The following is a 14681-nucleotide window of genomic DNA, read 5'->3' as shown; positions in this document are numbered from 1 at the left end:
TTTTTTAGATTCCACATATGAGTGAAATCATATGGTATTTGTCTTTTTCTGACTTATTTCACTTAGCATAATACCCTTTAAGTCCATCCATGTTGTCACAAATGGTAAGATTTCATTCTTTTTTATGGCCAAATAGTATTCCGTTGTGTATATGTACCACATTTTTATCCATTCATGTTTTGATTGGAACATTTAATTCATTTATATTTAAAGTAATTATAGATAGGTATGTGGTTGTTCTCATTTTATTGTTTTCCTATTGTTTTTGTAGGATTTCTCTTGTTTTCTTCCTTATTCTCTTGCTCTTCTCGTATATGTTTATGACTTTCTGTAGTGTTGTGTTTGGATTCTTGTCTCTTTATTTCTTGTATTTCTCTCGTAGATTTTTGGTTTGTGGTTACCATCTGCTTCCTATATACCAAGCTATGTTTATAGCAGTCTGTTTTAAGTTGATGGTCGCTTAAGTTCAAACACATTCTAGAATCACTACTACTTTAAATCAACCCTTGCCACATTTATATTTTTGTTATTATTTTTTACTTGTGTGTGTTTGTGTATCCCTTAATTTACTGTTGTAATTACACATGCTCTTCCTACTTTTGCTTTTTAGCCTTTGTACTAGTTTTAGTGTTGGTTGATTCAACACTGCCTTTATTATGTGTTTTCCTTTGTTAGTGAGAAATTTTTTCTTTGTGATATTTTCTAATTCATATTTTAATCTTTTTCTTTTTAAAAAAGTCCCTTGAACATTTCTTTTTTTAAAAATTAGTTTCAGGTGTACAAAGCAATGTACTAGTTAGATAATTTATACCCCTTACAAAGTCATAACCCCCTCCCAATCTACTACCCTTCTGACATCGTTATATCTGTTACAATACTATTGACTATATTTCCTATGCTGTACTTTACATCGTATGTGTGTACACACACACACAAACAAACACATACATATGCACATGCGTACATACATGGGGTGCTCAAAAAATGTATACAAGTGGACACTTTGGTCAACGTTGCTCAAGCAGTAGTTCGCCGTAATCAGAAGTGTCTGGATCCTGATGGTAACCACTTTGAGCACCTCTTGTAATTGCAGGAGTCAAACATGACTTGTATTCATCTTTTGTTATTGGTATATATTGACTATTACAATTTTAATACAGTTTTTTCGTTTCTTAAAATGTGTTTACGTTTTTTGTCACTGTGTGTGTGTGTGTGTGTGTGTGTGTGTATGTGTGTGTGTGTTTAATTATAGTTGACATTCAATATTATTTTACTTCAGCTTCAGGTGTACAGCACACTGGTCAGGCATCCGCACAGTCTATTAAGTTATCCCCCTGATAAGTCCAGTAACCATCTGGCACCCTACATAACCTTTACAACATTATTGATTATATTCCCCATACTGTATTTCATATCACCGTGACTGTATTGTGACTACCAATTTGTACTTTCTGATCTTTTCATCTTCTCCTCCATACTCACCCCCACCCCCCCAGTCTAGCACCCATCAGTTTTTTCTCTGTATCTTTGCGTCTATTTCTGTTTCGTGTGCTCATTTTTTCTGTTCTTTAGATTCCACATATAAGTGAGATCATATGGTATTTGTCTTTCTCAGTCTGACTTATTTCACTTAGCACAATATTCTCTGGGTCTATCCATGTCGTAGCAAATGGTAAGATTTCATTCTTTTTATGGCTGAGTAAATGTACCACAGTTTCTTTATCTGATCATCTATTGATGGTCTTCTCAGTTGTTTGCATATCTTGGCTATTGTGAACAGCACTACAATAAATATAGGGGGTGCATATATTTTTTTCGAATTAGTGTTTTGGATTTCTTTGGATAAATACCCAGGAATGGAATTGCTGGGTCATAAAGTAGTTCTATTTTTTAAATTTTTTGAGGAGCCTCCTCCATATTGTTTTCCATAATGGCTGCACCAGTTTGCAATCCCACCAACAGTGCCCGAGGGTTCCCTTTTCTCCACTTCCTCGCCAACACTTGTTTGTTGCCTTTAACATTTCTTGTAATACTGGTTTGGTGGCAACGAATTTCTTCAGCTTTTTCTTGTCTGGGAAGGTCTTTATCTTTCATTTGATTCCAAATGATAGCCTTGCTGGGTAATTTTGGTTGTAGGTCCTTGCTTTTCATCACTTAGAGTATTTTCTGCCAATCCTTCTAGCCTGCAAACTTTCTGTTGAGAAATCAGCTGACAGTCTTATGGGAGCTCCCTTGTAGGTAACTAACTGCTTTTCTCACTGCTTTTAAGATTCTATCTTTGTCTTGGGCATTTTAATTATGATGTGTCTTGGTGTGGGCCACTTGGGGCTCATCTTGTTTTGGGACTCTGCATTTCCTGAACTTGTATGTCTATTTCCTTCACCAGGTTAGGGAGGTTGTCCGTCATTATTTCTTCAAATAGGTTCTCAATCCCTTGCTCTCTTTGTTCTCCTTCTGGTACCGCAATGATGTAAATGTTGTCCCAGAGGTCCCTGAAAATATCCTCATTTTTAAAATTTTTTTCTGTTTGCTATTTCAGTTAGGAAATTTGCTATTTCTGTTTTCTGCTACCAAGTCTTCCCAATCACTGCTTCATCTAATCTGTTGTTGATTCCATCTAATATATTCTTCATTTCTGTTTTTAAAAAATATATATTTTCTATCTCTGTTTTTATGTTTCCTGTCACTTTGTTGAAGTTCTCACTTAGTTCATCTATTTTTCCCCTAAGTTCATTGAACATCCTTATAACCAGTGTTTTGAACTGTGCATCTGGCAGATGCTTGCCACCATTTTGTTTAGTTCTTTTCCTGGGGCTTTGTCCTGCTCTTCCATTTGGGATATGTTTCTTTGTCCCCTCATTTTGGCTGTTTCCCTGTATTTGTTTCTATGTATTAAGTAGAGCTGCTGTCCCCCGGTCTTGGTACAGTGGCCTTATGTAGTAGGTGTGCTGTGGGGCCCATTGGCTTACTCTTCCTGTTCACTGGGGCCATGTGCTCCAGGGGTATCTTTGTGTGGGTTGTGTCTGCTCTTCTGTTATAGTTGAGACTTGATTGTTGTTAGCACATCAGTGGGTGGGATTGACACTCAGACTGACTGGCTGTGAGAACTGGCTCTGACTACAGTCGACAAGTTGTTGTACATGGGCTGACCCTACAGAGTGGGATTTGTTTTACCAGGGCTTTGAGTGTGTCATTTGCAGCACTAATTGCGTGATGCTCTAGTGTGGTCAGAAGTTGGCTACCAGGAGTGTTGATCCTGGGACCTCTAGGAAGGCGCTTTGGTGAAGGCAAAATTCAGTTGCTGCTTGTGTCCGGCCGGGGCCATCTAAGAGCTAGAAAATGATCTGCAGTTGGTAGTTGCCTGTGCTGTGCTTGAGGAGCCTGGGAGAGGTTAAGCTGTGAACTGAGGCCAACTGCCACTAGCCCCAGGCATGGGGCCACTTAGCAAGTGGTACAGAGCCCAGATGCTGCTTGTTTGGTATTTGCAGCCCTTTGAGGGATTTTTTGGGAAGTCTGCAGCACGGGCAGAAGCCGAGGGCTTGTGAGAAACAACTGCTGAAAGAGGTTTGGCCAGTACACGAGTTGGGTGGGATGAGGTCTCAGAATCACCAGGATGGGGTGAGAGCAATGTTCACCAGGTTAATGGAGACTCAGATGTGGCACCTGCCAGTACTGGCTGGCTGTGTGGGGGGGAGGGCTCAACAAAGGAACACTGAGTGGTGCCTGCTGGCACTAGTCCAGAAGAGAGCTGCCCCTCCAGCCTTTACTCTAAAACCAGACAATTAAATTTCTCCCCGTATGTCCATAGTGCTTTTCGAGCTGCTGTCCCTTCTCTGGAGCTCCGGGCAAGTATCTTTGAGTGAGTGAGTGAGTGAGTGAGTCTCTGTTCAGGCCCTTCAAGAGAACACCTGAGTGCAGCAGCCCTCCATCTCACCTGGACAGAATCCCTGCTGTTTTTCACAGCCAGATGTTGTGGGGGCTCATCTTCCTGGCACTGGTGTTCCGGCTGGGGAAACCCCATATGGGTCTGAAATCTCACGCTCCTCTGTGGGGACCTCAGCTGAGATATCCTTCCCAAACTGCTACACGTGGGTGTGCCAGCCTGTTTTTCACCTCTGCCTCTCCTACCAGTCTCGACATGGCTTCCTCTTTGTATCTTTAGCTATATGAGTTCTGTTCAGAGAGTCTTCAAGGGGTTCTCAAGGGTGGTTCTTCGATACTTTAGCTGTAATTTTGATGTGGATGTAGGAGGAAGTCAGCACAGCGTGTACCTACCTACTCGACCATCTTGACCGTAAGTCTGCAACTCTCGATTGATTTTCTTACAAGAGCTTGAATTTTCCTAGCCTACCAGACTGCAAATCCATAGGAGGACCAATCACAACTTCTCAAATACTTGTTCTCCCTTCTGCTCCTCTTCTACTCTGTGTCAAGGCACCTTTCCTGTTGTCTCCTGGAGGCTGGGACATGGAGTACTTCTGCTTCACTGTAACTCTGGGGATAGAGCCCTTTGGGTCCCTAGTTTAGTCTCCTTCAAATTTCTGCCCCTTTTGCTGTAACAGGATTGTCAAAAAGTCTTCAGGACAAAGTCAATTTCAGCGCTATATTTATATCCCTTGGTTGTCACTTGGTATTCGTTTTTGATTTGCAGTTCTTTACAGTCTTGTCAGTGCTTTGCTTCTTTTAAGATAGTTTTAAAAATATTTTATACAGCATTTTTATTTGTTTTCAATAGGAGGTTTGGGCTGAATACTTGCCATTATTATGAATAGTTGTTCAGCATTTTGCTTTGTTTCCCCCTTAAACTCTTTGCCTCTGAGGTTCCAGAACCAGGGAAGTAGAGGTATGACAAGGAAAGGGACTCATAATCTATATGGAAGAAGTGATGTTGCTGTTATTACTCTACTTCTCTGGGAAAATTCACTGTTTTGATGAAAAGGAGAAACTTTATAATTCAATCTTAAAGGGACTTTGACTTTTTTTATTAAACAACTGTAGTCAAGATACAAATTGCATACCATAAAATCCACACATTCTTAAGTGTACAAGTGAATGAATTTTGGTGAATTTACTGAGTTGTTTAACCATCCCCATAAATCAGTTTCGAACATTTATACCACACAGTAAGATCCCTCTGTCTCATTTACAGTTAGTCCCTGTTCATACTCCTTGTTCATACCCTGTTCTATCCTTTCTAGATTTTTTTCCCCCTGGATATTGGAATCATGTAATTTGTTATCTTTTGTGTCTTGCTTTTTTTATTTAGCATTTTTTGTATGGTTTATTCATATTGTAGTATATGTCAGTATTTTGTCCTTTTTAATTGTTGAGTTGTATTTCATTGTATGGATATACCACATTTTATTTATCCATTCATCAGTTGGCAAACATTTGGGGTCAATTCAACTTTTTGGCTATTTTATAATTTTAGCTGATATGTGTACACTCTGTAGTCTAAAGCTATTGTTAGACTTGTCCTGTATGTACAGTTTATCTCCATTCTTCACAGTAGGTCTTGGCTCTGGGCTAGGATTTGATGTGTATTTGACAGGAAACCTGGTGGTGGTGTGCTTTGGCTCCTGCTGGTTCGTATGTACTGATTAGCATGTATGAGGCTTACATGATTTACTCCTCTTTCCATTGGCTTTTGTGATTTTCTTGGTTTTAATATTTCCCTCCATTATCCAAAAGGTCATATTCCTCCCTTGTTCCTGATACTCTTTAGCTTGGCAAATGACTTCATTTTGGCCTTAGTTTGCCCATTTGAAGAGTGCTTGGCTTAGGTGAGTTCTCTAGGCCCTTTCAACTTAGAAGTGGTTTGACTTGGTAAACTACCTAGTTTAGGTGAGAACTTAGGCAGGGCAGGAGGGTGTTGTGGCAGGTGTAGTTGAGAAGGGGAAGAAACGGGAGCCCAGGAACCACCAGGAAGCATCTTGGTGTTAAGTCATTCAATTGTGACCAGGCTGTTTACATTTACAGTGTGTTATTCTGTTGTTCATTTAAAGGGGAAATTGGTAAATTTTTCCTAAAAGGACAGATAGTGAATATTTTAGGCTTTGTGAGCCATACTGTCTCTGTTACTCTCAACTCTGCCTTTCTGGCACAAAAGCAGCCATAGACTATTTGTAAAAAAAAATGAATGTGGCTATATTACAATAAACCTTTAGTCACTCAAAAACAGTCCCTATTAGTAGTTTACCAAGCCCTAACATTTTAAAGGATTGTTGTATAAAATTTTGGTGAGGAACAAGCATGCACTTTCATGGGAATCTAATGGGTGTGTCAGATACAAAGTTGCTCACATTAATTTCCAATCTTTTGTGCTGTTTGTTGGTTTTCACATAGATATCAAAGAAATAGAGAACTGGAGTATTACAGCTTATTCTGAGAAGTTATTCTGTGAGAGAAGTGAATCCAAAGATAGCATAGGGGACAGCAGCTTCAAGAGGAAAGGGAAGAATGATTAATTAGCCCTTGGAACCTGATAAAAAGACAAAGAAGAGAACATAACCTGTCTGGGACTTGAGATCCAATTAGTGTGGGAGAGGTAGTGATGGAGGACGGATGAGGGATATGATGTGACAGCATAGGGGCCTGTTTTAGTAAAAAAGAACCCAGTGTTTTTGGCGTTTGGACAGATTTTGGTTGGGATCATGGCTTTGCCACTTACATAATGGACTAACTTGAATGGGCTTGGGCAAGTAGTTTTGCTCTTTGAGCTTCAGTTACGTTTTTATAAATTGGGGATATTATCACCTCCCTTACAGGTTAAAGTGAGGGTTAGAGACTCATGAATGTTTTATGGCTGAACAGTGACTTGCATATAGTAAACCCCGTTATTCACTATCATTTCTTTAATATTATTTCTGTTTAAAATTGCTATTGATATTTGAAAACTTGGATGCCATATTTAATGGAACCATATTAAAGACATAATCTGTTTGCCTCAGAACGTAAGGTTTGATGGTAATTATATCAGTTGTCATAGGTACAGATGCATATATTTATTCTAAGATGTGTTTTGGTTATTTCTTGTCTCCAAGAGAGATTTTTTCAGACATAATTATTTGAGGGGAACATTTTAAGTAATTGCTTGGCTTGTGGTTTTAACTTCTTTTGAAATACTTGCTTGGGAAAAATTCTCCAATTTGAGTCACAGGTCTAACTGAGAAGTAGGAAAATTCTAGTGGTTGCAAGGTTTAACTAGCCCCATCATTACATTGGGAGCTCTGTAGGTATACAATTTTGATAACTATTTTTGCCTTTACCATTAACTTTTTATTTTTTATGAAGACTTCATTTGTTTTTTTAGAGCAGTTTTAGGTTCACAGCAAAATTGAGGGAAAGGTACAGAAACTTCTATATCCCCCTCCTCCCATCCACACACACATATAGCCTCCCCCATTATCAATATACACCGCCAGAGGGGTACATTTGTTTCCATTGATGAACCTATACTGACATATCATAGTCACTCAAAGTCCACAGTTTACATTAGAGTTCATTCTTAGTGTCCTACATTCTATGGGTTTGACAAATACATCATAACACATATCTATCATTATGCTGAACAGAGTATTTTCACTACCCTAAAAATCCTCTGTGCTCTGCTCTTCATCCCTGTCTCCCTCCTGCTCCTCCCCTAATCCCCTGGCAACCACTTTCTACAGTCTCCATAGTTTTGCCTTTTCCAGAATGTCATATAGTTGGAATCATATAGTATGTAGCCTTTTCAGCTTGGCTTTTTCCACTTGGTAAAATGCACTTAAGTTTCTTCCATGCCTTTTCATGGCTCACTTCTTTTTAGTACTAAGTCATATTCCATTGTCTGGATATACCAGTTTATTTATCCATTTACTTACCTCTTGATTGTTGACAATTAAGAATAAAGCTGCTAGAAGAATCCAGGTGGGGCTGGCCCGGTGACTCAGGTGGTTGGAGCGCTGTGCTCCTATGCCAAGGTTGCCAGTTTGATTCCCACCTGGGCCAGTGAGCTGCACCCTCTACAGCTAAGGTTGTGAACAACAGCTCTCCCTGGAGCTGGGCTGCGTGAGTGGCCGGCAGCCGGCAAAAGCTGTTGTGAGCGGCCGACCGATGACTGGTGACCACCTGCCTCAACCCAGGGGGAGCGCAAGCCTCATAATATCATCATGGGCCAGGGAGCTGTGTCCTACACAACTACATTGAGAAACAAGGGCTTTAACCAGAGTGTGTGTGGGGGAGGCAAAAGAAACGGGGGAGAAAAAGAATCCATGTGCAGGTTTTTGTGTGGACGTAAATTTTCAACTCCTTTTATACTAACTTTAAATAAATGAAATGGCATATTACTAATATTTGCTACTCTGAAATTACAGCATTTCGGATTAATGTAAAGAAATCATTTCCACATTTTGTCTCAGTGACAGTTTTATGCCTTGTTTCCATATCTGCTGTCTAAGGAGTAGGTGCTTTTGCCAAGCTTGCCTGTGACCTTTTCTTTTTGGCCTCAACTTTTGGGTTCCTTTTATTGAGAGAATGTCCGCATTGCCACATTCAGCTGAGGCAGGAATAGCTTACCTTGAAATCATTATATCATGAAATGCCTCTTGCTTCTTATGTCGACTTTATCCTGCATTCTTTAGGCATTACCTTCTGCTCCCAAAGAGTTTATAGTATATATAGTAAAATTACTATAGCGTGTTAAGTAAATTAAAGTTTTATAGGGAAATTATAATAGATACTAGTTTCACCATTAATTTAAAGAGAAAATGGTATGATACTTTGATATTTTGACCACAAAATGAGTCTTTTTTTTAAGCAGGTACCCAAAATTCTATATTTTTATCTTATTTTCTGTCTTTGACATACATTGTATACATTTTTTTACAACATTGAGGTAATGGTAGATATGTAATTAATTATATATTTTTGATGATTTTTGTTTTGAAATATTTGTTTTCTAATGTGAAACTCACTGTGATAGGAAGTGTGTGTAAAGTGCTTTTGAAATCCATGTGGTAATACTAATTAGGTAAATATTCTCGCTGAATATCTGTCCAATATTCTGAATAATCCAGAGATGTTATTTAAAATAATTCATGGTGTATTTTATTAATTTACCTGATGTATAATCTATTTCGTAATGTTAGTTATATCTGTTACTGTAGGACATTAGTTTCAATTTAATCTTTTCTGTAAGATTGGATGGGGGTGTGTGTGTGTGTGTGTGTGTGTGTGTGTGTGTGTGTGTGTGTGTAGAGAGAGAGAGAGATCGACAAAAGTCTCCCCCTTCCCTCCCAATTTTTGCATGTGATAAACCATAGCAAATCATTTTTATTCTCTTGGGACTTAAGCCAGACTGTTTTTGCGAGTTTCCCATTTCTGTACTTTTGGGAGTGCAGAGATGGCTGCATGAAAATAATGGGTTTTCCTCTAACCTTTTAGTTAATATTGAACGTGTTTCTGCTCTTTTAGCTGTGCGGTCAGAGAAGAAACGCCTTAGGAAGCCAAGCAAGTGGCTTCTGGAATATACTGAAGAATATGATCAGATATTTGCTCCTAAGAAAAAACAAAAGAAGGTACAGGAACAGGTACACAAGGTATGTTCCAACATTTGAACAATCTTTCATTAGCCCTTTTAAGATGCTGCAATTTTGCCTTCAATATCATATTTTGTATTCATGGGACAATAATTTTTTTAACTGGGATCTAATGTTTTCAGTTTTTTGCCTCCAGCTTCTGGCATTCTACTTATCATATACTAGTTATACAGGAACTGTACAAATGAGTCTTTGTACTGGTGTGTGTGTGCGTGTGTGTGTGTTTCCCCCTTTGCTTTCAAAGTGTATTTAATGATTTAGGAACATTATGGTAAAATGTTTAGTAAAAAAACAGGACATAAAAATATGTAGTGTGATCCTAATTTTTAAATAAATGTTATATCTTATTTGCTTTATTTTAAAATTTAGTTTCTTTAAATTGAAGTATTTTTAAGTAAATTAGACATTTTGACCCATCACCTCTAAATAATATACACCTCTAAAAATAGAACATTTTCCCTTATAACTGATTTTAACATTATATGTAATAACATCAATTTATCTAATAACAAATCCATATTCAGATTTCCCCAGTTTGTCCCCTAACCTTTACATTTGGTTTATCCAAATCAGCATCCAGTCTAGGACTTAACATTGTATTCTGGTTGTTATATTTCATAAATCTCTTTAAATCCAGGCAAGTCCCCTTTTTTCATTAGCCCATCTATCTAAGCAATGTGAGTGACACATTTGAATTATCCGCTCTTTAACCTCAGTGTGTGTGAATGCTTCCTAATAGGTGTCACTAAGCTTGTTTTTTTATCCTCCATGTTCCCCCTGTTAACGTGGAAGTTATAAGTAACAATTTGATAGAGCCAAGTTGAACGTTTTTAGCTAGATTACATCCTAAGTGATACTGCATGACATCAGAAGGCATTTATTTAACATCCAATTGTTTACAGCCATGACTGACTGATTCTTCTCTTTTAAGCTGTTTTGCCCCTTTTGATCAAGAAGCAGTACATGTGTAATTACTTTGGCTCCAAAAGAATGTCCTGTTTCCCATCAGCCATTTCCCTGATGGCTTTTTAAATTATCAATTGAAGGTCCTTGTCTATATCAAGAATTGCATTATGAGTTACAAAATGAAGATTTTCATATTTTTATTATTTCTTTTATTTTTATTAGCTGGCAGTCTTGCTCATTAACTGAACCCTTTCATTGTCCTGAAATACATGAAAGGCAGAATAAGTCCTGCTTCTATCCCATTTATTTACCAACTTAACATTAGGAGTTCATTATTAGCTGCTTTAATTAGTGACATATTAGGGAATCTTTTTTCTTTCTTTCTCTTTGTTGGATTATCACTGTGGCCTTAATGAATTTTTATAGCTTCTATGTATCACAATCAACTGCACTTTTTTCCCTTTTTAAAAAAATTATAGTAAAATATATACAGTAGTCCCCCCAGTTCTGCAGTTTCAATTACCTATGATCAGAAGTTACTAAATAGAAAATTTCAGAAATAAGCAATTCATAAGTTTTAAATCGGGCACTGTTCTGAGTAGCATGGTGAAATCTCATGCCAGGTCCTGTTCCATCCCTCCTGGGATGTGAAGCATCCTTTTTGTCCAGCATATCCACGCTGTATATGTGACTCGCCTCTCAGTTACCAGATTGACTATCATGGTATCACAGTGCTTATTGTTCGAGTCACCCTCATTTTATTTAATAATGACTCCAAAATGCAAGAGCAGTGATGCTGGCAGTTCGGATATGCCAAAGAGAAGCCTTAAAGTGCTTCTTGTAAGTGAAAAGTTAAAAGGACTCAACTTAATAAGGAAAGAGAAACAATTGTATGCTGAGGTTGCTAAGATCTACAATGAGAACAAATCTATCCATGGAATTGTGAAGATGGAAAAAGAAATTTGTGTTAGTTTTGCTGTTGCACCTCATGCAAAAGTTACAGCCATAGTACATGATAAGTGCGTTAAGATGGAAAAGGCACTAAATCTGTGTGCAGAAGACATGAACAGAAAATGTGTTCCGATTGAGGGCAGCATGTTGAACCAGAAAGCATTGCGTCTATACGAAGACTTCAGCAAAGGATCACTGAAATGAGTGACAGACACCAAGCCATTTATTACAAGTAAGGAAGGGGTGGTTACAGACTCAGGAATAGGTTTGGCATTTTATCATCTCATATCATCACTGGAAAAAGGGTGAGTACAATACAATGAGATATTTTGAGAGAGAGAGAGACCACATTTATATAACTTTCATCACAGTAGATTGTTATAATTGTTCTATTTTATTTTTCGTTATTGTTGTTAATCTCTTACTGTGCTTAATTTATAAGTTGAACTTTATCATGGGTATGTATGTGTAGGAAAAAACACAGTATATATAGGATTTGGTGCTATTCAGGGTTTCAAGCACCCACTGGGGGTCTTGGAACATATTCCCTGCCTATAAGGGTGACTACTGTATAACATAAAATTTATAGTTTTAACCATTTTCAAGTGTACAGTTCTGCGGCTTTAAGTACATTCACATTGGCTTTGCAACCATCACTACCATTCATCATCTTCAGAACTTTTTCATGTTCTCAAACTGAAACTACCTATTTTAAAAAACCTCCTATTTACCCATCCCCCCAGCTCCTGGTAAGCACCATCCTATTTTCTGTGTCTGAATTTTACTATTCTAGGTACTTCATATAAGTAGAATCATACAATATTTATTCTTTTTGACTAGCTTATTTCACTTAGTGTAATGTCTTCAAGGTTCATCCCTGGTGTAGCATGTGTCGGAATTTCATTTCTTTTTAAGTGCATTATTCTTTTTGACACTCAAATTACAACTTTGGCCTATGGATTCTATTTTTATTTTTTGCTCTTAGGTAAGTTCCCGTTGTGAAGAGGAAAACCTTTTAGCGCGAAGTCGATCTAGTGCTCAGCACAAGCAGGTGGATGAGAATTCTTTGATTTCAACCAAAGAAGAGCCTCCAGTTCTTGAAAGGGAGGCTCCATTTTTGGAAGGACCTTTGGCTCAGTCAGAACTGGGAGGTGGACATGCCGAGTTGCCACAGCTGACCTTGTCTGTGCCTGTGGCTCTGGAAGTCTCTCCACGGCCTCCCCTTGAGTCTGAGGAATTGCTAGTTAAAACACCAGGTAAGATGCGAATGGGGTCTCAGTATGTAAGTGGATGTAATTAGAGGAAGCAGGAGATTTTAGTATATTTTGATAGAAAGCCAGTAGTATCTCTGTACAACACACTACCCACTTTTATCCTGACAGATCCCTAAAGTGCTGGCTAAATGGGTGTAGTTACTGACCATAAATTGGTGGCACACTGTTACAGAGACATATTTTCAAAAATTACTCTCCTTACTCCATTGTTCCTGTTCATGAATGTTATCACCCACTGCATGAAGTGACACCCCGGATAACAGGGTTTTTAGGAGGGGCACTGCATAGTATGGAGTAAGCACATGAAACTTATGCTTCACATGCTGGCTCCCCCAATCCTGTGTTTCTTGGGAAGTTGTTTAACCTCTGAACTTATTTTCTCATGTATAAAATAGAGATCATAATGTAATAATGTGTAATGTAATTTACTTGACACACAGTAAGCAGCTAAATGTAAATATTCCCTTGAAGGGAATTACCAATTGCTTTTTACTTCGTCATTCTTTATATACATGTCACCTGGTTGAGAGTTGGATATAAATATACTGTCATTAATTCATCTTCTGATTATTCAGTATTGTAGTCACCCAAGAAATATTTTGGCAATAACTTTACCAACGATACCTTGTGATGTTACTCCTTTTAAAAAAAAAAAAAGTATCCCAGTTATGTTTAATCAAGTAAGGCAGAAACAAAAATGTTAGGCTCTTTTACATACACCGTCCCGCCCCCCCCGCCCCCCCCACCACCCGCCTTTTTCCTTTTTCCACTTCCGCCCTCCCGTTCAAACCATTGCTGGTATTATGAGCCGTGCGCTCTCCCCGGCTGGTTGCCAGTTGTCCGGTTGGCCGCTCAGAGCAGCTCACAGCAGCTCTCCCCGGCTGCCAGCCACTCATGCCACCAGCTGCTCCTGGCATGGAACGGCAGCACATGGCAGCCCAGCTCCAGGGAAAGCTGTTGTTCACCGTCTTAGCTGTAGAGGGCGCAGCTCACTGGCCCATGTGGGAATCGCACCAGCGACCTCAGCATTAGGAGCACAGCGCTCCAACCACCTGAGCCACCGGGCTGGCCCTTTTTATATAATTTTTAAGAGCAGTCCTACAAAGTAAGTAAATGTCTTTTATTTAATTAGGAGGAGGACAAAAATTCTGATCCTGGTCCATTTATACCCAGCATTCAGGCTCTGCTTCACCTCACTTCTCCTTTTGTCCTTAACCACAGATGCATTGCTGTAAGGGCAGTTCTGCCCTTTTGCTTTCTCCCTTAGTTCTTTTGTTTTTCTCACAATCAATCAATCTCTCTCTCTCTCTCTCTCTCTCTCTCTCTCTCTCTCTCTCTCTCCCCCTCCCTCCCTCTCCCTCTCTCTCCCTCCCTCCCCCCTCTCTCCCTCTCCCTTTTCTCTCTCTCTCTCTCTCTCTCTCTCTCTCACACACACACACACGCACACACACGAATCCTCTCATTAGTTTATGTCTATATTGAGAACTATTTTTTTGTTTTGTTTTATGTTAACCAATATTTTAGAATAAATGGATTTCTACCTAGTCCCTCCTCACGAGATGAGAAGAACATTAAAAAATATGGTGACTTATTTTTGTATGGTATATAGATTTTTAAAAATTAGCTTGTGCCCAGTTTCTAAATCATCTAATGAAAAGATACATGCACTTTCAGGAAATTATGAAAGTAAGCGTCAGAGAAAACCAACTAAGAAACTTCTTGAATCAAATGATTTAGACCCTGGATTTATGCCCAAGAAAGGGGATCTTGGCCTTTCTAAAAAGGTATGTTATTTTAGTCAATTCAAATGACAGAATGTCAGCATATACTTGGTCGGTCTGAGAGTTCCTATATTAAGGGCTATTTTGCATTTGTGTGGAGATGTGTATCATTTGGTTTTAGGTTTTCTCTTCAAATGAAAATGAGAAAAAGCTCTTAAGATGGAGTAAAGTTTGTATTATTTCTTTTCTGG

The 14681-nt window shown here is 38.6% G+C and overlaps 1 protein-coding gene across 12 annotated transcripts in view; it reads left to right on the top strand.

Annotated features, from left to right (window-relative positions):
* Positions 1-14681, top strand: part of NSD1 (nuclear receptor binding SET domain protein 1) — a 141041-nt gene that overhangs the window by 79899 nt on the left and 46461 nt on the right. For all 12 annotated transcript variants that reach the window (XM_074313410.1, XM_074313415.1, XM_074313409.1 and 9 more), the window contains 3 exons: positions 9454-9578; positions 12421-12691; positions 14384-14493. In XM_074313410.1, the coding sequence (XP_074169511.1) occupies positions 9454-9578; positions 12421-12691; positions 14384-14493 (506 nt within the window). The remainder of the gene's footprint in view (positions 1-9453; positions 9579-12420; positions 12692-14383; positions 14494-14681) is intronic.

This window comes from Rhinolophus sinicus, linkage group LG10 (assembly GCF_036562045.2).
Source record: "Rhinolophus sinicus isolate RSC01 linkage group LG10, ASM3656204v1, whole genome shotgun sequence".
Classification (NCBI taxonomy): Eukaryota; Metazoa; Chordata; class Mammalia; order Chiroptera; family Rhinolophidae; genus Rhinolophus; species Rhinolophus sinicus.
This window is presented reverse-complemented; position numbering and strand designations above follow the sequence as displayed.